Here is a 26,689-nt window from a genome sequence, read left to right as displayed (position 1 = left end):
ATAATACTGATAATACTTTTAACGACAATAATAACAGTAATGTAGTTAATAGAGAACGTGAGGTTTGTTGAAAGGCTTGCAGACAGCAAGACAAGTAGAAGATGTCCACTCTGACTCTAACATGCTGTGTGTATATCACCCCACCCTCGTTTATTTCAGATTCACAATACCTAACCTGCCGAATGCAGAACTGCACAGAGGCCAGCAGAAACAAACCTTTCCCAGGCTACATTGACCCAGATTCTTTGATTGTCCAGGATGATTATGTGTTTGTTCAGGTATGAAAGATCCACTTCCATTGATTGTGTCACAGACATTTCCCTTCCCTGCTTCTGTCCCTAATGCAGCCCCTTTGCCTGCTTACACTCCCTGAAAAGCAATAAAGAAAGAAAAAAAAAGCATTATTATTATTCTTTTAACATCTTTATTGGAGTATAATTGCTTTACAATGGTGTGTTAGTTTCTGCTGTATAACAGAGTGAGTCAGCTATATGTATACATGTATCCCCATACCCCCTCCCTCTTGCATCTCCCTCCCACCCTCCCTATCCCACCCCTCTAGGTGGTCACAAAGCACCCAGCTGATCTCCCTGTGCTATGCGGCTGCTTCCCACTAGCTCTCGATTTCACATTTGGTAGTGTATATATGTCCATGCCATTCTCTCACTTCGTCCCAGCTTACCCTTCCCCCGCCACCAAGGCATTATTTTTTTAACCAAAGGAACGTTACCAATTTGAAGCTCCTATACTAACAGAATAGTAATTCCTTCCTTGGGGCGGTGTCTGAAGGACTTGTCAATGTGGGGTGCCTGGAGGTGGTGAGAGGCGGAGCCGATAGAGCATGATCAGCCTCTGTTGTTTACAGGCACGACTGAGATCAGGGTCAAGAGAATTTAGATGAGGTGCATTCAGACAGGTTTCTCATCTCCGCAAGAGTGGGAAACAGCTTGAGAAGCTGAGGGTTCAGGAGTGGTTAGAAGAGAGAAGGAATAAGAATGCTTTGTTTCTTTTCACATTTAAGGACAAATTTAGGCTTGTTTGGACAAAACATTTAAAAATTCCTTTACTGCTTTCCATGTTAAAATTGACAAAGGTACAATAGCTAAGTAGTTTATATATATAAATAAATCTACAATTTCACTGTGATTGAGACATTCTAGATACTAGTACGTTTACTTGGACAAGAAATCATAATTTAGAATATTTAATCCCATGTATTGGGAAGTAAACGTTCAAATTCCTTACTATCAGCCTATGTACTTTTAAAATAGTTCACAATTACACACACACACACACACACACACACACACACACACACACACACTTCCTTTTCCTCTAGGAAAATGAATAATGAGCACTCTGGTAACTTCAGCATCAAATTATCAAGTGACATTAAAATGGGAAATGGTTATCCATATTGGTTCTATGTAGAAATCGTTTATCAGTGTTGCTTCCAGGGACCTTTCCTGTTTTCTAGTAACAGTTTATAATCCACATATATGACTCACAAATGAAAATCAATTGTGCATTTAGAGTTTTATATATTTTCTACCCAGGCCACTATGAACATATAACCCGAAAGTGGGACCAAGAGGTGGTCTGGCCACGTCACGGTGAATATGATAACTTTCCAGTCCCATTTTTACGTGTCTGGTGAAAATTCACCCAGAGCATTTGTTGACATTCTGAGTATGCAAACTCCAGATGACTTCAAAGTCCAGATGTTTACATGGGTTAAGAGTAGCAACAGGAATTCATAGAAACTGAGGGTAAAAAGGTGGTTTTCAGGGACTGGGGGCTAGGGATATGGGGAGATGCCGGTCAAAGGGAGTACATGTCCAGCTATATGATGAATAAGCACTAAACAGCATGGTGGCTATACTGTATTATATACTTGAAAGTTGTTATGAGAATAGATCTGAAATTTTATCACACACATAGACACAAAATCTTAATTAAGTAAAAGGATGGAGGTGTTAAGTAACCTTATATGAGGTAATCATTTCACAGTATATGCATATCAAATCATCATATTGTACACTTTAAACTTGCATGTGCTATATGTCAATAATATCTCAATAAAGCTGGGGAAAAAAGAGTGGCTCCAAAGGAGAAAGAGGGTGGCAGTGCACCGCTCACAGCCTGCACCTCGTGGTGCTCAGCTGAGTTGGAGACCACAGCGCTTCTCACCCTCCCTCAGACTCACAGGGTTCTTCGGGCTGTACATTCTGGGCAGACCTGGGGGAGGTAGCTCACCATTTGTTCTCTTCTGGGAGGTTGAGGTCTAGAATGATTTTGAACCGCGAACCTGGCTTGGATTTTCGTCTAACACATCAACAGCACTGCCATGTGTGGGACATGCTCACAGCCAGCAGCGTGACTGCACAGAACTGGAATTCAGTGCCGAGATGGGGGCTTCCGTTCTGCCACCTTGTGACCTGGACCATTCCCTTCTGATCTGGCACAGGGACCTGTTTGTGTGGTCGAAGTCTTGGGGCTATAGATGGCTGGGCTGCTGGGGGACACAGATCCAATATACCCTAAGGCTCGTATTATTAAAAATAAAAATTGCTAAAAATGTTTCCTGACTTCTGCACCGCAGGACAAAGTGAAGAATTGTATTTTTGTGCAGTGGGTTCACTTTGGGCCTCTGAAAGCACATACACTGTCTAAGTTGTTTTTGAACTGAATGCCAATTCTTTACACTGGCCCACAATACTCACTTACGCTGTTGTGTTGGCAGCTACCCCCTTCCATTCAGGAGCTGTCCTTCTGTGACCTGTAACTGTCGTAGTAGCTCTTCTTACACCCTTTATGTTTACGCTCCAGCTGACATCAGGAGGACGGCCACACTACTACGTTTCCTACCGAAGGAATGCGTTTGCCCAAATGAAGCTGCCCAAATATGCTTTGCCCAAGGTATGGCCTGTATCAGTTTCTCTATTTCAGTGTCTACTCTTTTTCCCAAGGACTCTTTCAGTCTCTCGTAGTTATTTATTTCTTTTCATCCCCCATCTCTGTTTCTCAAGTTCACTTCTTTACTTTCCTTTTTGCCAACCTCCTTATCCTTCTTTCTCTCTCAGTGGTCCATCCCTCCCTCCCCCACCTCTCTCTTTCTCTCTTTTTCTCTCTCTAATTCTTTGGAATTCTTGCTGTAGGAGCATCTGAGTAAATTGATAACTGATGTGCTTTTGCTTTTCAAGTGGGATGTATTGGTTTTCTAGCAGGGCAGAAACTATGCTTTGGATATACAGTATATCAGTGCAACAGGTATGATACATATCTATATACCATTTTGTTGTTATTAATCATGGAGAGGTGATGCAGCTACGTAGCATCCGACATTTGCTTTCTTTCCCAGTGGAACTTACGAGACTGGTTGTCTTTAGGGTTCGGAGGCACAGCTAATTTTTTAGACTTTCCCAAAGACATACTCCTTTAAAAAGAGTGGCAGACAAAAGTTAAAGACTCCCGACCGCTAACATCCCGAGGCTCTCTCTCCACAAACCCTGAAGAACTGCGTTAATATGGAGCGCCACCTAGTGGAAGTGAAACTGACTTGGGAGCTCAAAGCTGTGGATTTGAGGTCTTGCTGCCACTGTGATGTATTTTAAGTAGCCAGAAATTGTTCATGTATTGTGCCTTTTTTTTTTCTAGCAACAACCACTGACATGTGAGTGTTTTTATTTTTAAATTTTTTATTGAAGTATAGTTGATTTACAGTATTATATTAGCTTCAGGTATACAACATAGTGAGTCAATATTTTTATAGATTACAAAATAGTGGTTATGTTTTCCTGTGCTGTGCAATATATCCTTGTTGCTTATTTATTTTATATATAATCGTTTATATCTCTTAATCCCATACCTCTATCTAGCTGCTCCACCCTTCCCTTTGCCCACAGGTAACCACTAGTTTGTTCTCTATATCTGTGAGTCTGTTCGTTTTTTTTAATATACATTCATTTGTTTTACTTTTTAGATTCCACATATAAGCTATAACATAGAGGATTTGTCTTTCTCTTTCTGACTTATGTCACTAAGCATAATACTCCCTAGGTCCATCCATGTTGTCACAAAAGGCAAGATTTCATTCTTTTTTATGGCTAATATTCCATCACACACACACACACACACACACACACACACACCCCTTCTTTATCCATTCATCTGCTAATGGGCACTTTGGTTGCCTCCATATCTTGGCAATTGTAAATAATACTGCTATGAACATTCAGGTGCATTTATCTTTTCGAATTAGTGTTTTTGTTTTCTTTGGCTGTATACCCAGCAGTGGAATTGCTGGATCATATAGTAGTTCTATGTTTAGTTTTTTGAGGAAATGCCATACTGTTTTCAACAGTGACTGCACCAATTTACATTCCCACCAACAGTGTAGGAGGGTTCTCTTTTCTCTATATCCTCCCGAACATTTGTTATTTGTAGACTTTTTGATGATGGCCATTCTGACAGGTGTGCCTTGATCAATTGAACAAGGGAGATGTGTGTGGCTGTAAGAAGGGGACTGTGTAGGTTTAAATATAGCTCAGCTTTGAAACCTTTGGTTGAACAAAGAACATAAATAACTTCTTTTTCAATTGTGTTTTCATGACTCTTTGTCTTGTATTTTTATCCATGACTTTGTAGTTTGCTATCTTGGACCAACATCAGCTACCTGCCCAGGGAATCAGTGATAGATATAGCACAAGGGCGCTGCAGGTCTCCTCTCCCAGGAGAGCCAGTGGCTTCTCCAGGCAGAATTCTCATCCTTGGCCATCACTCTGCCCCTAACCCTAGCATAGTGAAAAGTGAGCTGTAAACCTCAGTCCATTAGAGATAATAACACACATTAAATTACACTATTAACTGCAAAGAACTATTTCCATACTAGTAGTTATTTTTTTCAGCTGCTAAGAGATTAATGACAGTGGTAATTGCCCAGAACTATATGCCTATGCCTGTATATGTTTAAATGCTCCTTGCTCTTGATTTGGCTTAAAACATTTTCCAAAAAGGCAAACACAGCATTGGAGTTGTGCCTTAGATGAGAATTGGGTAAAGTCAGTATGTAAAAGAAAAATTGAGTGTTGTTAAAATTACCCTTGGTAATCTTTTAGGGAGGTCCATGAGGGAGATGATCATGTTATCTTGGTAAGTCCCGCAGAGCTGGTGGTTGTTTTGTTTTGTTTTGTTTTGTTTCACTTGAGCACTGAAATAAATTGCTGCCTCTGACCAATAAATGAAGTAGCTGGCTTGCCAGATTTTCACCTTTAAAAACAAGAACATACTCAATGCAGTGAGATGCTCCTGTTCAAGAGACATGCGGGAACTGGGACCACATCTGGAAACAGCAGTTTCAAGCCACTCATCTCATGCTTACTTACTCTTGGGAATATACTTTTTGAGTGGAATAACTTTCAGCCAAACCAGATGCTTCTTGCTGCAGTTTTGAGGCTAGAACTTGAATCTCCTGACTCCCAAACTGGCATTCCTTGTATTACACTTTTCTACTCTCTAAATAAATTAATAGATTCTATTACTAAAAGGGAGCAGCATCCACCCTCCCCCCCAAATTTTTATATACTGAAGAGTATCCAGAGAAAAAGTCCCATTGATCTGTGCAGCCTCAGAATGGTATTTTAAAACAAAGAAACCACTTGGCTGGAGTGTTGGGAAACACATACTGTGCATTGCTTGTTCATAGCCATCACGCCAATCACTGTTGACAGCTGCCCCCAGTGGCATCTTGCCAATCTGGAAGGAAAAGTTTGAGTCTGAGCCTGAATTGGCTGTCTGGCCCCTCCCACACTCTCCCAGATGAGCAGGTTCCATTAGTCAGCCTCATCTGAGGTCCAAGGGTAGAATGGGGTGATTGATTTAGCTTGTCCCCAGAAAAATCGGAACCACTACAGCGAAGGAAGGTACTATTTGGTCCAAGTGGGTGTTTATTATTTAAGGCAATGAGATGCCTCATTACAATCCCATTACACCTTCAAAGAGAAGCCCCAGCTTGGGTGGAGCGATCCATGGCAAAGATGCATTATTTCAGGACCCTCTCTCAAAGCAGGGCTGCTGCAGCTGGAAAGGAACAAAGCTTCATGCCCGCCAAAGGAACTGAGACAAACCTGCACTTACATGCTCAAATTTTCTTTAATCATCCCCTGCCATTGTATCAACTCGTGAAAGACTGAGGTTACCCTGAGCTGTATTAAAAAAAAATTAATATAATGGTAAAGATGACCAGAGAGGGAGGTGGGGAGATTTTAATATTGCTGTTACCATTAAGAGTGTGAGGCCCTCCAGACAGGGAGACCTAGTGACAGTTTTCCTCCCTTACCATACTTGGAGCTCATTCTGAGCTACTCAAGTGAGATAAATGAGGCAACACATAAAAGTGCTTTGAGCATTTTGGAGGACGGATACTCTATAAAAGTAAGATAATATTGGTATTAGTGTGGATATAGTTGTCTGTGTTGGAGAAGATGGATGTGAACTGGGGTGTGGGTGTTGAAAAGGCTGCTTGATTCACGGCGAGAGACCCTAATTCCAGACCTAGATCTGTCATTCCCCTGCTTTGAACCTTGGGCTGGTTTGTCAATTTCTCTCTCTTTTTTTTTTACACTTTTAAAATACGGAGCTTAGATTCACAATAATATTTTCTCAAACTCATTACTCAATAAAATGCCCTTAGAGATGCTTCATGAAAATTTGGTTCTATGATCGTGAGTTTAAAAAAAGAAATAAACTCCGTTCCATGCTCCTTGCCTAGAGACTAACAGAAGCTTGCTGATACGTTAAAGGCTCTAGGATGTCCTGTGAGCAAGAAAGCTGTATAGTTAGCATTAATCAAAACATTTTACAAAAGGATCCATTCAAAAAAAATCTATTAAAATCGAACAATACTGGTGTCCTATGGAACAGATGTTGGGAAGTGCTCTAGAACATCTCAGAGTTCACTTCTTGGTCTAAAATTTTGTATCTCAGTATAAGCTTTCAACATAAAGTGCCATTTTGGGTGAAATAACATATTTTCCTGATATAGGCGCGTGTAGGCAAGAAGAGAAAGGAAAGATGGCATTTAAATATGTCAGACGTTTCGGTTACAATATTTAAGACCAACATAGTTTTTTTTTTTAATTTTTTTTATTTTTACATCTTTATTGGAGTATAATTGCTTTACAATGGTGTCTTAGTTTCTGCTTTATAACAAAGTGAATGGGTTATACATATACATATGTTCCCATATCTCTTCCCTCTTGCGTCTCCCTCCCTCCCACCCTCCCTGTCCCACCCCTCTAGGCAGTCACAAAGCACCGAGCTGATCTCCCTGTGCTATGCGGCTGCTTCCCACTAGCTATCTACCTTACGCTTGGCAGTGTATATATGTCCATGCCTCTCTCTCGCTTTGTCACAGCTTACCCTTCCCCCTCCCCATATCCTCAAGGTTTTTAAACAGTCTCTTCAATGTAATTAGATTATATATAGAGAGAGATCTGCCCTTGGCCCTTATCTAGCCATGGCCATTTAATCTGTTTTTGCTCTGTTACTAGTTCTCTAAGTGACTTAAGTACTTGATGCATCTGTGTTTTGCATTCTACACCGACCAAGGAAAAGTTTGAGTGGGCTGCGGTGGTATGGATGATTTACTCTGGCCCCTAGGATTATTTAATGGGTCCAAAGGCACAGTTATGCAGGGACCAGGTTACTGCTGAAGTATTTTAACTTGAATTCAGGGATGAAGGTACATCCTGCTAACAAGGAAGAAAACATGAATTGGGAGGAGTTGTTTAAGGCTTCTAAATGGTAGGGTAAGGACTGTGATCTTTGTCCTATAGGAAATGGGGAGCCATAGAAGGTTTGGCCCTCAGTGGATGAATGGCGTTTGGACTAGTTTCCACAATTAATTCCCTCGATTAGAAAGAAACAAAACATTTGGATGAACCACTTTTTGTTAAGTGTGTTAGTTAGCACCCTAATATTTGCAATGAACAGAAAGGCCAAATCAACCTTGCTTAATCAACAAAGGGGATTTAGGGTTTGCTTAACAGAAAATAGCTAGCATGTATGGAGCAGATGCTAACACCAAGCACTGTGGTTAAATGCTTAACACTTACTAACTGATATAATCCTCACAACTCCATGAAGGGCATACTATTATCTCTGGTTTGCAGGTGGAAATCCTGAGGCACAAAGTTCTGTTTGCCCAGCTGAATGACAGAGCTGGGATTTGAACTCAAGTAGTTTTATTTCAAAAACCATTCTTTTCATCATTTTGCTCTACTGTCCTCTCTAACTAAACAAGTTTACGGGTGGGCAGGCTCCTTAGATATCCACATTCAGAGACTCAAAGACTATCATAGAATTTGGACCATCTCTCTCCACCTTTTGAGCCTGTTTTTCCAAGATTGGCTTATCCTTGCCTCCAAGATATGTCTCTGTCAGATCTAGACTTTATTTTTATTCCAACTGCTTACAAACTAACAGTAAAAATTAACATTTTTCTCTCACTCTAATAATTCCACAGTCATTCTAGTATCATGTCTTACTGATTTTGCCATCACTGATCCAATCACTGTCATCAGGAAAATGGAATTTTCTGAATGCTAGGCCTACAAGATCACTTCTGGTGCTGAGGGTGGGAGAAAGTAGCAAAGACTGAGCATAGGGAGGAAATTTGTCTGAGAAGCATGAGGATGTTTTTTCAAAGAACATTAAGCTACAGTTGCCGGAAGAAATGTACATAGGCGTTGGGCAGATATAAGATATGGCCAACTTTTATGCCAAACCTTAGTTTGCATTATCAACCAAATTGAATTCATGGGTAGGATTCATTTTTGGCCTCCCCACTTTTTCTATAAAAACGTTATCAAACTCTAGAGTATGGCAGTAAGGCCTGAGAAGGTGTCAGGAATACAAAAAACCCTTTGGATAAGGACTTTTTCCTTCCGGAATCATATGAGTTCACTATGGTCAGTTTTCAAGAGGAATGAGAGACTTGTTCCTCTAAGTCTAAAGCAGAGTTGAAGCTGAATTGCTGATTGATTGATTGCCTGAGAGAACGTGGGCATATATTACAATGGGAAACTTTGAAGTTAGGTAGAATTTTCCGGCCCTGGAGTTGTTGCCAAGGAAGATTGACAGACCTCCTGAATCTTTTCAAGGAGAGTGGATGATCCCTCTGGGAGGATCTGAGCCCTGAGCTACACAAAGGCCAAGAATCTTTCCAGGTTGTTCTTTTACCTTTAGCCTTATACATAATTCTGGTTTTTTTTTTTTTTTTTTTGCTTTTTGCTTTTTGAACATGATACCAATGTGTACCACCTTGGGCGAAGTGGGGAAGGCTGCCGAGAGCAATGAGCGGGATCTCCTGAAGGAGACAGCAGGCCTTGGTCTGAGACATCCAGCCTTGGTCTGTGTCAGCCTCTCCCTGAACACCCAGTCCTCTGGAGTTCTGAATGGGGAGAGAAAGGATTTGGAATCCCCACCCCAGGGACATCTGCTCACTGCCTCCACATTATGTCTGCCTTGTTTCTATCTTCCAGGACAACCAGAGTCTGAAAACGTCATCATTTATGCAGACTGTTTTTCCCTGTTTTATTTAAGGTTTCCTGGGGAACTTCTCAGGGTACAGGTCCTGATAAGCTAAGTCCTTGGACACTCATTAACCTGAAGATTAGTGCTCTGGGGGTCTCACGTGAACATTTTTCCTCCGGAACCTCTAGGGGTTGCTGAGCCTTAGGGAAGTGCTTCTTAAACATTAATGTGCATATGAATCATCTGTGGATCTTAATAAAATACAGATCTCTATTCGATAGGTGAGGCCTGAGGTTCTAACAAACTTACAGGTGATGCCCATGCTGCTGGTCCCTGGACCACAGTGAGAGATGCAAAGCTTGTCTGTTTTCTCACTGCCCCTCGTATTTGCCCCATGTATGCCTTTTGAACATGTACTGTGTTTGTGCTTGGCAAATTTATCAGGATGCCTGATTCTCCAAACTCATACATATTTGAGAAATTATCCTTCAGATTATCTAATGAGGTAATTAAATTGTAACTGAGCTACCAAGCATCTCCCTGTCCTATCTCCTGATGACCTTACTGCCTAACCTCATAAATGACAAAGGAAATATGTGACCAACACTTAACTAACTATTACGTCACAAATACGCTATAGGAAAATCTCTGACCTCCCTCACAGTACCTATGAGCCTGTTCTGGTATTCTGCATCGGATTCCACCCTGTGGACGCGTGCCAGGTGCACTTATAAAACTCTCCTTCCTGTTTCCTTCCCTGCGTCTTTCCTCAGGACATGCATGTCATCAGCACTGATGAGAACCAAGTGTTCGCAGCGGTCCAGGAATGGAACCAGAACGACACGTACAACCTTTACATCTCAGACACGCGTGGTGTCTACTTCACTCTGGCCTTGGAGAATGTCCAGAGCAGCAGAGGCCCTGAGGGCAATGTCATGATCGACCTCTATGAGGTATGTCACAAGGCACGTGTGGTCTTGAGCCACTGCAGTGCTGGGACTGGCAGTTGAAGTCCCCAAGTTGGCCGTTTCCTCGATCATTTTAATAACTAGTTCTTCATGTGACCTCATTCCATGTGGGAGAGGGAGGCGGGGTTGCAGAACATTTTTATGGGTTAATTTGCAATCCACGAAACAGCTCTGGGAGGGATTCTTTTTTTTTTTTTTAATTTTTAAAAATTTTTTAAAACTTTTTATTTTTTTAACATCTTTATTGGAGTATAATTGCTTTACAATGGTGTGTTAGTTTCTGCTTTATAACAAAGTGAATCAGTTATACATATACATATGTTCCTATATCTCTTCCCTCTTGCGTCTCCCTCCCTCCCACCCTCCCTATCCCACCCCTCTAGGTGGTCACAGAGCTCCAAGCTGATCTCCCTGTGCTATGCGGCTGCTTCCCACTAGCTATCGGTTTTATATTTGGTAGTGTATATATGTCCATGCCACTCTCTCACTTTGTCCCAGCTTACCTTTCCCCCTCCCCATAAAACAAATACCGTATGCTAACACATATATATGGAATCTAAGAAAAAAAAAAAAAAAGGTCATGAAGATCCTAGGGGTAAGACGGAAATAAAGACACAGACCTACTAGAGAATGGGAGGGATTCTTTGTTGACCAAGTCCACAGGCCATGAAGCCCCAGAGGGCTTGGAAAGTGTCTAGGGAAGCAGTCAAACAATTAAAGGGTTTGAATAAGAGTGAGCCTAGTGTGAAATTTGAAAATAGTCTTGAGGGGCTAATAGGGTGTCAGGGGTGGAGCAAAGAGGCGATGGCAGTGCTCCCTTACATCTCTCTGAAGAAAGAACTAAGAGGATGTCTTTGCATTGCATCAGAAGACACTCCCTTGTCAAATTCTTTTCCCATTTAGGTCATTACAGAATACTGAGAGAGTTCCCTGTGCTATACAGTAGGTCCTCGTTGGTTATCCATTTTAAAGATAGCAGTTTGCACGTGTCAATCCCAAACTCCCAATCTATCCCTCTTATATGTATAAGTGAATCACTTTGCTGTACACCTGAAATTAATATAGCATTGTTAATCAACTATACTCCAGTATAAAATAAAATTTTTAAAAATGATTATAGCCAAATATTGGAAAAAAAAAAGACACTCCCTTGTACTTGACTACCTTTCTGACTGCATAACCTCTGTTAACTACTTGCCATCCTCTCAGGGGGCCAATGCGTGAGATAAGATCGATATGTCTTTCTTTTCCTAAAGACGGTTGAGGAGGAGAAACAAAAAGCAGAGTTTACCAGATTTCCCTAAGGGAACTCTGACCCTTTGTTTCCCAGAATGACCAGCTTCAAAATAAAATCATATGTTGGATCAGTTAGCTTTTATGACAAACACCAACACTTTAATGGCCATTTAAAGCACAGTCAGGTGAAAAGAAAGCTGCTATTTGGGGATGGATTTTAGCCATTTGTCGGTCTTATGCTATGAAGGATTTATAATGGGATATAATGAGCCATTATGAAACATATTCAGAATTTGGGATTATAAAACTTATTCAAATATGTTCAGTCATAATGATGTCATCATTTGATGAAGGATAAGTTCAGAGAGTAGAGGTTGTTTGTGTAATGAGAAGTAAAGGAATCATGTCCAGTATGTCAAAGAAAGAAACCAATTTCACTTAAGAAATTTAAACCTATTATTAGAATTCCTTTTAATGCTATCTATATACCTTCATCTTTAGGAGTTCTTGGGAATTTTCTTCTAGTATCTAAACTTCTCTGTGGGTATAAAGGCATGTTAACAAACTGTACGCCCATTTCGGAGCTCAAGTATTTGTGATGGAAATTATGGTAGACTAGCATAGGACGTACTTTTTGTGTATATATTTAGAAAAATACCCTGCAAATTTTTTATACATTCACAAGTTTCTTCCACTTCATTTCCTGCCCATGTTCCAGATAAATATAGTATCATATATCTCAGCCTCAAACTGAACATGTATTCTGGAAAACATTTACATATTCTGGTGATTTACCTTCAAATTCATGTAGGGTAAAATTCTGATTTAGGGTGTAAATTTTAGAGTCAGGCTGGCTGGGTTTAAATCCTGGCCATGCCACGTGTATATATTCTTGAGATAAATCAACAACTTCTGAGCCTCAATTTTCTTGTTTAAAATAAGGGGATAAACATGCTACCTCCTTGATAGGATTTCTCTGAAGATGAAATAAGCTAATCTTCTTAAAGTGCCATCAACAGTGCCTGAAATACAATACTCAACAAATTATAGATAGTATAATTCATATTATGTTCCAGTGAGTTTAAGCCCCAGAACAATGTTCTGGTCTTAAAATCTACCCACATTGTTTAAATGTCCAAAGTATTTCCACCATTTTGGATCCCTGCTTCTTTCCATATTGTAATTAGCAGGGCCATATGACATTCTTTATCACCAAAGCTGTCTTCTTATAAACAAATGTAAATTGCAACATTTCTTTCCTCTTTCATAAATGTGTTATAAACATTTAAACTTTACGCGTGTTTTTTTGAAATACCATATGTTTTCTTGCCTTGATCCAGCATTTACAGTGGAAATATCTTGCTCTGAGAGTATGACGTCTAATCAGCTGTCCCACATTAATCACCCAGTTTGCTTCCCTGGCCTCGGCTCTGTCCCTGCTCTCCTGAAAACACTTGATTTTCAGGTTGCATTTTTCCTTCCTGATTATCTTCTCCCCTCTTTTCAAGTCCGTGTGGAATAATTTCTCTGGATAATTTTTTTTTCTGCCAAAATAGAGACCATTTTAATTAGTCCCTTGATTATGGAAAAGATGACAAATTTGAACAAGAATGACTTTGTCATTTCCTGTTATTTGCAACTGTTTTCATGAATGGTTTTCTGAAATCAAAAATAGCTAAGAGGTAGGGAGTGAGAAGAGGAAATAGAATGACCTCTGGACACGACAAACCATTTTTTGGTAATCTCTATGTTTTCCCTTTGTGTGTCTCTTGCGGTTGACTATCTGTTGGGAAACTGCTGGCTCTTATTATCATCGCTTTGAACAGCGGTGTAACTATATTAGTAAAGGTGTCTTGCATCCTGGGGCCGGGGAAGAAGTCTTTGTTTTATTAGCCTGGCAGTTCACAGCAACTTGAATTGAAATTGATGTGATCAGAATGGCAGTGCCATATCTGCTGATTACCTAGGTAGAAAGAATATTGGCTGACACAGAACCTGGCACAAATGTTCCTTAAATCTGATTGTTCTGCCTAGCAGGAAGCTGAAAGCCATCCAGCCTGAATTTCCCAGTAGAACTGCAATGAATGATGAATGGTTAGAGATAAATGAAAAGTAAGAAAATCCATAGATGAATTAATAAGGAGGAGAGATGAGCAATATGCAAGGTGAGGGTGACAGAGTATACATAGAGTACACATCTGCTCACATATGGGGGTGACTGAGCAGGATGGCATGCATCCTTCGCTTCTCCATGCCAACTGCCTGCTGTTCTTATGTGCTCTTTGTACTGTGTTAGCAGAGGTGAACCGTGTAATGTATGACTGTATGAGTCTGTGTATCGAGCATGTGTATTGTTGGTGAGTCTTTGTGGGAAATGCAGAGGGAGACACAGTTCTCATTAAAATCAATCATCTTATTCACACACTCCTTGCAACCTTACGACAAATGTAGTTCTCTCTACGTTAGAACTATATGTGTCTATGTGATGAGGTAGGGAAATGTTGGGGACAAAGTGTTGGGGGCCCATCTTACATGATTTAGTTATTGAAATACCAGAATTTCCCCTCAGTGTGAGTTGACCATTGGCCATGGACCCCATTCAAAAGAGTCGAGACACGTGAGCCAGGAAAGTAGGCTACAGAGAAAAAAATGCTAGAGAGTGATTTTTGTTGCTGCACGATCATACTAAGTAGATGGTATTTGGGGTACCATTATGTGCCAGGCACTTTATAAAGAACCTTTCATAATTATCTCATTCAGTCTGTATGTTCACTTTATGACACAGGCACTATAATCACGTCCATTTATAGGAAAATGGAGTCAGAGAGAATGCGATCATTTTTATAAGATTGCAGAGCTAGTAAGTGGCAGAATTAGGATCTGAACCCTAATATGCAAACTCTTAGCTAGAAACCATTATGTGTGTCCAGAAAGATCAGTATTTAGGCTTGTATTTGCTTGTGGCCGAGTAATAACCCTAAGATAGAAGCACCCTAAAGAGCAGGATAAATAGTATTAGACTTGACCTGTTAGCTATAGAGGAAACCAGACAGGAAGAAGAAAATGGTCTGAGGCAAAGTCAGCATAAACAGAATCAGCAGATGATTGCTGTGGACCTCTTCGCCATCTTCTGAACCAAGTCCCGAGCCTGCAGTTATAGGTAAATTCAGGCTGTGTTATCCTGTGGCTCCCGATTTTGTCTGGTGGATATATTTGTGCAAGAGAATCCTAGAAACAAGTTGTCCCAAAATTCTGTCATTCCTGAATAGCATAAATTCTCCAGTGGCACCATGTGGGATGGGTCACAGAAGACAGCGTGCCTGATGGTGGCCGGAGCCAAAGAGATGTGCTGAGAGTGTCTGAGATGTGTGATTCCTAGTGTATTCCTCTGGTGTGGGTGATGAGAGTGGGTCTGACAGCTTTGGACAATATCCTCCCTCCTCTGGAAAGGAGGTATCAATTAATGATGATGAAGAGCCCTTTGGCTTAATGGACAGCGACAGTTCACCCCAGCCAAGCGAAAGGGTTGTGTTGGGAATGAAGTCACCTGGCTGACAAATTCAGAATGCACAGAATGTATGAGTGAGGCACAGTGAGCTGCATGAAAGACGCAACCAATGACTGCTGCATGTTCTGTTACACACATAATGTCTTCTGTACGTTATGAATACCTTCTCTTTAAAAGAGAAAGCTCCATAGTTCGGATGATGTCACTTACACCTCAATTCTTGGGAAAAGACTACCTCTTACAATCCAGCATAAGAGATAGGGAGGAAAAATGCTCTCCCATCCAGGGCATAGTTATTACAGGACATAGAATATGCCATCTAATTATTCAAGGCTACTCTCTCCCTGGGAAGGTGATGCTGCCTGACCAAGGCCACAGGGAAGGAAAGAACACTTAGACATTTTTGGCAATGGGTTCCCTGATGTCAGAGGCACCCCTGACCCCTGATGAGTATGTATCTCTCCTGGCTGGGATCCTCTCTTTAGAGCAGAAAAATATCCTATCTCCAAAGCCCAAAGAAATCATGGTGATGAATATGTTCTCTTTCTTGCCATTGTTGTTGACTCAGATTTTTATTCTCTTCAAATTTTGACACTTCAGATTTGTAATTAAAGTCTGAGACAGAGAGGGTGGGAGGAATCAGCTCCCAATCAGCATCGGAGACAGAAATAAGCAAAAACTCCTGTGTAAGATCTTCCCAACTTAGCCTCCGTGCAGACCATATGAAAGATCAGAGTACCCTGATCTTTCATGTGGTACTGGAGAGTACCCTCTAGAGGTGAATATTACAAAACAAAGAAGATATCTGGGGTTCATTCTTTAAATCACCAAAGAAATCCAAGTCTCAGCACCTAGCACATTCTAACTCTTAAAAAAAAAAACCCTGCTGCGTGACTGTAAAGTTACTTAGACGTTCTAGGTGCTATATTTCCAATGCTTAGAATGCATGATAAGTGATAGATATTCAAAAAATATTAATTGAACAACTATTGAGTACATGTACTAAAGAATGAATGAAAGGCAACGTCCTCTAATGTCTATATATGATATTTCTCTCAGGAAGCTCTAGGATGAGAAAGAAGTTTGAAGGCCTAGTACTGCCAAAGGGTTAAGTGCTTGGGCTCTGAGATAGACAGACTGGTGTGGAGTCCATTGCTAAGGTTCTCCAGGGAATGACCTTAGGCAAGTGACTGACGCCATCCAGACTTCGGTTCTTGCATGTGTGAAATGAGGATGTATTGAGTCTACCACTTAGATTGATGTGCTTAGGCTTGCAAAGCCTTTCATGTAGTGTCTGACATTTCTTAAATACTCACTAAGTTTGAGGCACTATTAATGTTGGTCGGTCTTCTAATGCAGAATTCTACCTATTTCATTAAAAACGAAAAAAGACTTCTTGTACAAAGTGACTTTTCAGTTATTAATTTTAATGGGGGAACATGGTGGAGTGAATGATAAATCAGAAGTTATACTCAAGTGGGAGACAGTGATGTGAGAGATGACAAGAGAATCTATGAAGAATTAACATGTGGTAAGGAGTGTTAGGAGTACAAGAGACGTTTCCAGGAAGACTGATGCCCTTGAGAAGCTTACCTGGTTGTTGAGAGCAAAGATGTAGGTACCATCTATACAAATTGGAGGACAGAGAAGAGCTGGGGACAGTCAAGATGAAAACGAGGTCCTGGTTTCTGGAGAAAGGCTTACTGAGCTGGGCCTTGAGGGATAGATAGGGAGAGGCATGTTGGGATGCTGTCTAAGAGAGTGGGAAACATGGTCAAAGAAAGTTAAGAGGAGAGAAGGGAAGGTAGCATTTTGAGGCTATCACCCTGGGGAATGGTCAGTGTACTGTTGTACTTTGTGTTGGCTTGAGGTTTGAGCTGTAACCTTCATATTTTAAAATCTAATCAAAATGTTATTTTGGCTTATATGATATTAGAGAATAAGAAATAATTACTAATACCTTTGAAACTTCTGGTATCAAATTCCCCCGTGTGAGAGGCAAAGAAGGAAAAGTGGCTTCTTAACACACTCGGCATCTTTGTGCAGAATTGAGAAAGGGAGAAAAGCTAATAACAGCTCTTTCCCTGAAGGGAGACAAACTCCCAGCAGTGAGATGTATCATCCTCATAGGGATATGTTCCTTAGAACTCTGTGTCTATGTGAAGGCATGTCTTCCAGTAGGAATAGTAGTTTTCCTCCCACCCCTCGCCCCATCCCACAAGGGTCCCACCCCAGTCTACATGCTGTGGATGCAGAGGGAGGTTGTCTGGCAACAGAAACATGTCCCTCATCCTCAGCAGAAGCCCAGACCTTACACACACATACACACACACACACATTAATACACATATGCATACATGTACACACAAGTACACATACACACACATTCCACATTTTGGGCACTAATACTGCTCCCTTGGTATGCAAAGTTCTACAGTAAGAGGGTAGATGTTCTAGAGACATATGATGAGACCTCACAATAGGCAAGCACCAAGACACATAGACAGATAGACTTCTCAGGCTCAGGGAAAAGGAACCTTGAATGGCACAAAACCCTAAGGGCAAGCAGGGGTGACCATCTTTGCAGACCAGGCCAAAGAAGCCAAAACAAATAAGTAATAGATAGATAGATAGACACCTCAAATGGGATTTTCACAGGTTAAGTGCCTTGGCAACAAGAGGAAAATAAGACACTCTCTGGCTCTGTACCCTATTGTGACACATTCCCTCAGCTTTGCCAAGTTTCTATTCCTCAAGATAAGCCCGAAGCCCAGGCTGCCAGAGATGAATTACAAAGCACAGGCTGTCTGCTCAAGTGGCATTTGATAATGCCATGCAGCCGGGGGCCAATAAATTCACTGCTTCTGCAGATCAAATGCACCAGCTTCCTTTTTTTTTTTTTTAATAAATTTATTTATTTATTTTTGGTTGCATTGGGTCTTCATTGCTGCGTGTGGGCTTTCTCTAGTTGCAGTGAGCGGGGGCTACTCTTCGTTGCAGTGCACAGTTTTCTCACTGCGGTGGCTTCTCTTCTTGTGCAGCACAGACTGTAGGCACGCAGGCTTCAGTAGTTGTGGCACACGGGCTTCACTAGTTGTGGCATGAGGGCTCAGTAGTTGTGGCTCTTGGTCTCTGGAGAGCAGGCTCAGTAGTTGTGGCACATGGGCTTAGTTGCTTTGCAGCTTGTGGGATCTTCCCGGACCAGGGATTGAACCCGTGTTCCCTGCATTGGCAGGCGGATTCTTAACCACTGTGCCACCAGGGAAGTCCCGAATGCACCAGCTCCAAAACACGCACAGTCCTGCTCTGACACCCGTGCCAAAAGAGAGACAGGGCAGGGAGGGAAATGGGGAAGGGAACTACTGGGATGGGTAATATTTTTATCCATCCTCTATGTCTTGTAAACTTCTAGAGTGTTGCATGGTTATGACAGTGTCATTTCTCTTGTTTGGGACTGCCGTGGAGGGAAGACAGGTATGACTGCGGGAAAATTCTGATTTATGAAATTGAATCTTTAAAGAATTGGCAGTTTAGTCATTTAAATATGTAACAGCCCCTCGAACATATGTGAAACCAACATGAGCTTACCTGGTGGGTAGTCCTTATGGAGCCGAAATAGTGAATAACTATCAGTAAATATTATTTGTAATTAACATATCGTTATTGGGAGGTAGAGTACTTCTGGAAATTTACATCTTCCACATTCATGGGGGATCCACAGTGCATAAGAAAGTGTTCTGGCTACTGTTACTGGCCCCAAATGAGGCTTGTTTTCCTAAGTAGTTCACAGTATTCCACCCAGAAACTCGTTTATACCATTTATTTGCTTAACAGATTTGTTGTTCCAAAGGAGTACAAAGTTGGCTCAACTCTAAATGATCCCAGATGCCAAAACAGCAGGTACAAACTAATGAGGTTTGTGTCAAAAGCAAAGGCAAAATGTGCATGTTCTATTGATCGAAGCCCAGCCTCTTTGAATTGACAGTCAGAGATGTATTTGTTGAAAGAATGTTGGAAGTCCAACAGATTTGGGTGTGAACCCCAACTCTCTGTTATCTTAAGCAATTAAAGTTTCCTTATGCCTTGGTTTCCTCATCTATAGAATCGGGATAATAGCTGTTATGCAGGTTTATAGTGAATATTGGAGGTTTTACATATAAAGTACTAGGTATAGTGGTTCATATGTGACAAGGACTGATACCATGGTTTCATCCTTCTGCTTAAAAATTTTCTTATTATAATATAAAGGGGCTGAGTTAAGTTAAATGGGTTCAAATATGCTTGCTAGCTTATTCACTTACTCCGTCTGTGCTCCAGAAAGACACTTAATCTAAGTTTCCGTTCCCTCATCCTCAAATGAGGCTGATGGTAGCTATATCTCCTGGCTTTTGTGAGCATTAAATAGGATAACCTTTGCATAGTGTTGAAATGCACTTGTCAACACATTTCAGACCCTTTTTTCACTGCCCTCAAGTTTTCCTGGGTTGTCATAATTTCAAGCAGAGTCAAATATATATAAATATGTTTCTTAAGTTCTAAAACGCATGAAAAACATGACACAATTAATGATTTGCTACTGCACAGTTTGGCAACTTCTCAACTGTTACCTCTTTCCTAAGGTATAAAAGAGAGAAGGCAATCATATTTTCAGAGCCAAATAATTAATAAGGACTGTTTATAGTAGGAACAGTAGTGTTACAGAAGTGGAGGAGGGATTATTTGACAATTTAGGGAAACCACTGCTTCTTTAAGTTTAAAAACTGTTCTCTTTTGCTCAGTGTATTTTGGTAGCTTAATAGAGAGATCTTTTACAGAAAAAGAAAAGTAACAGCAATTGGATCCTGAGGGTTTTTTTTGTTTTTTTTTTTTTTGCGGTACGTGGGCCTCTCACTGTTGTGGCCTCTCCCGTTGCGGAGCACAGGCTCCGGATGCACAGGCTCAGCGGCCATGGCTCACGGGCCCAGCTGCTCCGCGGCACGTGGGATCTTCCCGGACCGGGGCACGAACCTGTGTCCCCCGCATCAGCAGGCGGACTCTTAACCACTGCGCCACCAGGGAAGCCCTGGATCCTGAGATTTAACTGTTTTCTTTTTTTGTGTGTGTGGTACGCGGGCCTCTCACTGCTGTGGCCTCTCCCGTTGCGGAGCACAGGCTCCGGATGCACAGGCTCAGCGGCCATGGCTCACGGGCCCAGCTGCTCCGCGGCACGTGGGATCTTCCCGGACCGGGGCACGAACCTGTGTCCCCCGCATCAGCAGGCGGACTCTTAACCACTGCGCCACCAGGGAAGCCCTGGATCCTGAGATTTAACTGTTTTCTTTTTTTGTGTGTGTGGTACGCGGGCCTCTCACTGCTGTGGCCTCTCCCGTTGCGGAGCACAGGCTCCGGATGCACAGGCTCAGCGGCCATGGCTCACGGGCCCAGCTGCTCCGCGGCACGTGGGATCTTCCCGGACCGGGGCACGAACCTGTGTCCCCCGCATCAGCAGGCGGACTCTTAACCACTGCGCCACCAGGGAAGCCCTGGATCCTGAGATTTAACTGTTTTCTTTTTTTGTGTGTGTGGTACGCGGGCCTCTCACTGCTGTGGCCTCTCCCGTTGCGGAGCACAGGCTCCGGATGCACAGGCTCAGCGGCCATGGCTCACGGGCCCAGCTGCTCCGCGGCACGTGGGATCTTCCCGGACCGGGGCACGAACCTGTGTCCCCCGCATCAGCAGGCGGACTCTTAACCACTGCGCCACCAGGGAAGCCCTGGATCCTGAGATTTAACTGTTTTCTTTTTTTGTGTGTGTGGTACGCGGGCCTCTCACTGCTGTGGCCTCTCCCGTTGCGGAGCACAGGCTCCGGATGCACAGGCTCAGCGGCCATGGCTCACGGGCCCAGCTGCTCCGCGGCACGTGGGATCTTCCCGGACCGGGGCACGAACCTGTGTCCCCCGCATCAGCAGGCGGACTCTTAACCACTGCGCCACCAGGGAAGCCCTGGATCCTGAGATTTAACTGACCTCTTTTTTTGTGTGTGTGGTACGCGGGCCTCTCACTGCTGTGGCCTCTCCCGTTGCGGAGCATAGGCTCCGGACACGCAGGCTCAACGGCCATGGCTCACGGGCCCAGCCACTCCGCGGCATGTGGGATCCTCCCAGACCGGGGCACGAACCCATGTCCTCTGCACCGGCAGGCAGACTCTCAACCACTGCGCCACCAGGGAAGCCCCTAACTGACCTCTTTTAATTGCCCAAGGCTGTAGATAGTACAGTGATTTACTCATTAAGGGCAGGGGCTGTGAAGCCACAGAGCTCTGGGTTAAAATCTCTGATGCACCACTTACTATCTGTATAACATTAGGCATTGTGACCTTGGGCAAGTCACTTTACCTGAGTGAGCCTTAGTTTCCTCATTTGTGAAACAGGGTAAGTGAGACTTATCCAAAAAGGACCATTATAAGAATTAAGTGAGATAGAGTATTTAAGACTATGAGTGCTATGCCTAAAATAAAAGTAACCCCTATTTATTTATCATTTGTCAAGCACAGAACCAACAGCATCAGAGTTTTATCTGTAGGCAACAGTAAGCTACTACCAACCTACCTTAGGGGAGATAAGAAGCCTCTATCAAATTTGCATTAAGACCCTCATACCACAAGGGGCACGGGTCTGTTGTCTTCTGTCCCAGGGGGTCATTATACACAAGCATGACCCTCACCCTCTTTCCTCCAAGACAAGTGCTCACAGCTGAATTTGACAGGTTTTTTTTTTTTAAGTAAAACATAGATTTCCTCTCAAATTGATGTATTTTTCAGCCATGTCAATTTTTCCCAGGTAGCAGGGATAAAGGGAATGTTCTTGGCTAACAAGAAGATTGACAACCAAGTGAAGACTTTCATCACGTACAACAAAGGCAGAGACTGGCATTTGCTGCAGGCCCCGGACACGGACCTAAGGGGGGACCCTGTGCACTGCTTGCTGGTGAGTCTTCGTATTGGGGCAAAATGTCCCACACGGTGAGGGCTGGAGATGGAGGTTTAACGAGCAGAGGAACGTGTTTCCAGGGCTTCTTGCTCAAGTGATGAACAGAAGGGGACAGGGAAGGGTGTGAAGACAGTGTGTAGAAAAGAAGCATAGCTCTGCCTCTTGTGATTGGACCAAAGTGATAAGAGAACATGAGTAAGTTTCTTGCTCATTCTAAGGATGTTCAGTTGATGCCCAATTTCTGACGAGGACCTCATATTGTAGTTTAAGGGAGAGTATGATGGTTTCCATCTATGGTGGGGAAATGTACCCTTACTTTCCTGGGAATAACCTGTTTTGGATCTAATGATACATAAATTCAGCTGTAGAATTGATGAACTGAATGCAGAATTGTGTAGGTATATTTTCCAGTGGAGATGTTTATTCATATTTTCAGAGGAATTTATGCCTCAAACCAAGGTAAGAACCACTGATTTAAATCCTTAATCAGTACTCTTTATAATATGTTCCATTCATTTATGTCATTGTGTAAAGTTGGTGTTGGTAAACCATGGCCTGTGGGGCAAATCTGGCCCACTGCTTGTTTCTTTAGATAAAGTTTTATTGGAATGTAGTCATGCTCATTCATTTATATATTGTCTATGGCTGCTTTTGCTCTACAGTGGCAGACTTGAGTAGTCATGACAGAAACTGTACAGTCCACCAATAAGATATTTATTATCTGGCCCTTAAAAACAAAAATTTGTTGACCCCTGCTTTGAAGTATGGCTTTTTAAAAATTGTCTAACATTTGGGCAATAAGTAGATCAGATCAGTGTATTTATGTATTTGATTATATGATGGTATCCAAGAGAGGGATCAAAGATGGGTCTTGCCTTCAAGGAGTTTGCTGTCTACCTGAGGGGGAATAGATTAATGAGTGAAAGATTATAAGGTCACATCTCACTCCTCTTAGTAGTTCTGGGGCCTGCCCTGTACTTGACACATGAATAGTTGTGAGTGAATGAAGAAGAGATTACTTGTAAAACAAATAATCATTACATGCTAATTTCTAGAAAACAATTCCAAAGTTGTATTTAAATGCCTGAAAAGGAGAGACCAATCTGTAAAGCTAGAGGAGGCACCTCTTAGTTTTAGTAAGAAGGGCTTGATTTATATCAATATTCCCACCCGTCATACAATCCCAACTTTAATGTTTTGCACACTCAGCGTGCTTCCTTCTGTCCCATGAAGTCTGAGCAGTCACTTTGCAGGTGCATCTCCTACAGCTGTAGGCGGGTCACCCTCCCAGTCGAGAAGATGCCAACAGCCATAGCTTGACCTTATTAGTTGCAGAGGATATCGCAGTTGTCACCAGCCATCAGGGGAAGCAGTTTGAAATTCAGCCTCCCACTCAGCTTCTATCCTTATTACTGGCAACTTACGGGGGTGGAGTGTGGGGGAAAGCCATTTGTTAGAGTAAGTACACAAATCCAGTTGCAGAGTAAGTAAATGTAACAGTCACTTACTGAATGCCTACTCTATGCAAGACATGCTTCAATAGCCTTTTAAAGACATGCCCGCCTTCCTGCTTCAGCAGTTCCACACTGGAGCAATGTGATATTTTAGCCAAAGATGCATGAGATGCACCAGGGTCTTAACGTGGTCCTCCATCCCATCATGTGCTTTGGTGATTGAACGTCCATGAGCGAGAGTTAACCATATCACCTGAAGAGGCTTTCCTGGGTGCTCTGGCATCATAAATGGACCATTAGAAATGCCTCTTACACAAAGCACTTTGGGAGGTGTTCTTGGCTCCACCCCCAGCCCAGCGTTAGGAAGTCTTGCTGCTGTGCCTCTGAATTACAAATGCAGTATCAGCTCACATCCCCATCTCGGCTGGGACCATCCTAATGTAAGCCACCATCATTCTTCCCTTCCCCTTCCCTTCATGGGAACAGTGACAGGCTGTTCCTCCTGTCTCTACCTGGCAATCTCATCTCCTCATAGCAGCCAATGCAAGCTTTTTTTTAATCCGACTTTACTGAGTTGAAACATGCGTACATAAAAAGTACCCATTTTTAAGAGTGCAGTGATAAATCTTGACAAATGTATAGACCCGTGCAACCACTACCACAGTCAAGACAGAACATTTTCATCACCCTAAAACATTGCTTTGTGCCTCTTCACGGGCACTATCCACACCCTTGGCCCTAGACAGCCTCTGATCTGCTTTCTTTCATGAGAGATTAGATTGCTCTTTTCTAAAACTTTATGTAAATGGTATCAACCTGAGCTTTTAAAAATCAGAGCGTGTCCCTCCTACACTTAACTTTCTAATGACTTTCTAATTCAGGTGCAATGAAATTCAGATACTTAACATGGCCTGCAAGATTCCACACAGTCTGGCCCCTGTCTGTTTCTCCTGCCTGGTCTCCAGACTTTCCTTCCTTCCTTCCGTATAGGCCACGGTGGGGGAGAAGGGCGCACCTTTCCATACCATTAGCTCAACGCCCTCGTTTGTGTCCCAGGCTCTGCATTTGCCATTACATCCCTTAAAATGCCCCTCTCCTAGTGTGTTTTTTTCTTGGCATTCAGACCCTTGCTTGATTACCTTCATCTCGGAGAGCTTCCTCGAGCATTCTCTGAAGTTGCACTTGGTCCAGTCTTTTTTATTCGTGACCTTCCTCACTCTCTTAAATCAGCACATGCATTTGGTGACTTGCTTGTCCACCTTTCCCCACACACTGTGAGCTCCATGATCATAGGGACTGTGGCTGTCTTTTTGGTCATTCCAAAGAACTAGCTCAAGAATCATACTTGACACATGGTAGGTGCTCAACACATCTATTGTTGAGGGTGTTGTCTTTGAAGCAGACACGCCAGGGATAATAGACGTTTGAGTTTCATATTTGGACTTTAGTGGGAGCCTTTCCTTGCCATTAATAGTCACACTGAAAGATTTGTCATAATATCCACCTTCTGAAGCTCATGGGCATCAGTTGACCCCAAAGTTAACCAAAGCAGTAGGCTCGTTAAGATTGAGGAAAGATGAATTAATGAGACATGGATGTATGGTACCCAAGAGTCTTTTGACCTTCCTCCCCCATTAACCCTGTTGTTTAATATAGTTTTAATCTGAGCTTTAGAAAACAGCAGTAGGGTGAGGAGAGGAAAATGAAAGAAGGAAGGGGAAACCACAATAATTTTATAAAACTCTGCCAAGGCACACAATAGGAAAGAAAATCTTTGAGCTCCAGGAGACCCAGACTGTTAAAACCTTCCTCAGGCTTGGGAGCTGGTAGCAGAGAGGAGACAAAAAGTGATTTTTAGATTGTGAATACTTGGAAAGTGACAGTGTCACCGAAAGCACAGCCTAGTGATTAGAAAAGAGATTATTTTTCCAACAGGGCTATTACAAATGTGGGACAAGTTCAGAATTGCAGCCCCAAATGGAATGTTCCTGGTAAAATGTATTCTATAGAAATAAGACATCCAGGGTAATTTGAGGCTGTATTTTTAGGGCTTTTAGAGTGATTGCCTGGAGGGGTCAGCAGGGATTTCTTTCCTCTGAAGACTGCACTGTACAATTAGATGGGGTGTTACAGACCATGGTCCACCTGACTCCAGGACCTCAGGCTTGGGGTCCCAAGAGGCGAGATGTGAGCTGAGCCTGTGACAAATCCTCAGGCCCTGAGGGGAAGCATAGTGTTTCATGGAGAGAGGCCGTGACTTCTTTGTGGATTCATTTAGTAGTTTCCTACTGGAGCTAAGCAGCCAGCTACCCCAGGAGACTCTCGACTCTGCTTCCCCGGCCTTTGTACTGGCTGTGACTCTCCATGTTCTGCTGAATTGGAGCAGTGCCGAATGCCCCATACCCAGCCAACTGGCCCAGAGACCTCCTTCTACTTTGCCATTGACTCCTTACTAAAAATCAAATGGATTCCGTGCTCCAACTCAGGATCAGAAACTGCACAAACGTGTGTGTAGGATGTGGATTTGAGGAATACTTTTTGGGAGCCTACCTGCTGCCTTATTTATGAAAGCTCTAAACTGGCTTTTCAGTACAGTATTCAGATTAGGAGCCCTCGGGTTAAAGGTACCATGAAGATGAGATGTAAAGGCTATTAATTGGGTAAAGAGGAAGTGAAATGAGAAGCTGGTTGACTCTCAAATACGGAACAGTGTTTTAGGTTGATTTATTTCATGGCGGGGGAATGTCTTGGATCATTTAGTACTTGTCCACTGGCCACTCACAGTGCTAGGAAGACAGCAGCTCAGTTCGTTCATGGATCAGTTGAATTCAACAGGCATTTACTGAACACTTGCAAGGGCCAGAGATTTTGTTGGTTAAAATAAGAAATAAAAGAATAATGTAGAAGAAAGGTAATTGCAGCCTAGAGGTCCACGATGGGCTTTGAGAGTTTGTGAACTCCCTGAATTTGAATGCAAAGCTCTGTGTGTATGCTTCCTTTGTGTGCTTTTTCTTGGGAAAG

General features: G+C 42.5%; 1 protein-coding gene across 3 annotated transcripts in view; it reads left to right on the top strand.

Annotated features, from left to right (window-relative positions):
• Positions 1 to 26,689, top strand: part of SORCS1 (sortilin related VPS10 domain containing receptor 1) — a 275,703-nt gene that overhangs the window by 132,338 nt on the left and 116,676 nt on the right. For all 3 annotated transcript variants that reach the window (XM_007470452.1, XM_007470451.1, XM_007470450.1), the window contains exons 5-8: positions 160 to 278; positions 2,830 to 2,919; positions 10,308 to 10,487; positions 22,065 to 22,211. In XM_007470452.1, coding sequence (XP_007470514.1) covers positions 160 to 278; positions 2,830 to 2,919; positions 10,308 to 10,487; positions 22,065 to 22,211 — 536 coding nt within the window. The remainder of the gene's footprint in view (positions 1 to 159; positions 279 to 2,829; positions 2,920 to 10,307; positions 10,488 to 22,064; positions 22,212 to 26,689) is intronic.

The sequence above is a fragment of the Lipotes vexillifer genome, unplaced genomic scaffold, assembly GCF_000442215.2.
Source record: "Lipotes vexillifer unplaced genomic scaffold, Lipotes_vexillifer_v1.1 scaffold916, whole genome shotgun sequence".
Lineage (NCBI taxonomy): Eukaryota > Metazoa > Chordata > Mammalia > Artiodactyla > Lipotidae > Lipotes > Lipotes vexillifer.
This window is presented reverse-complemented; position numbering and strand designations above follow the sequence as displayed.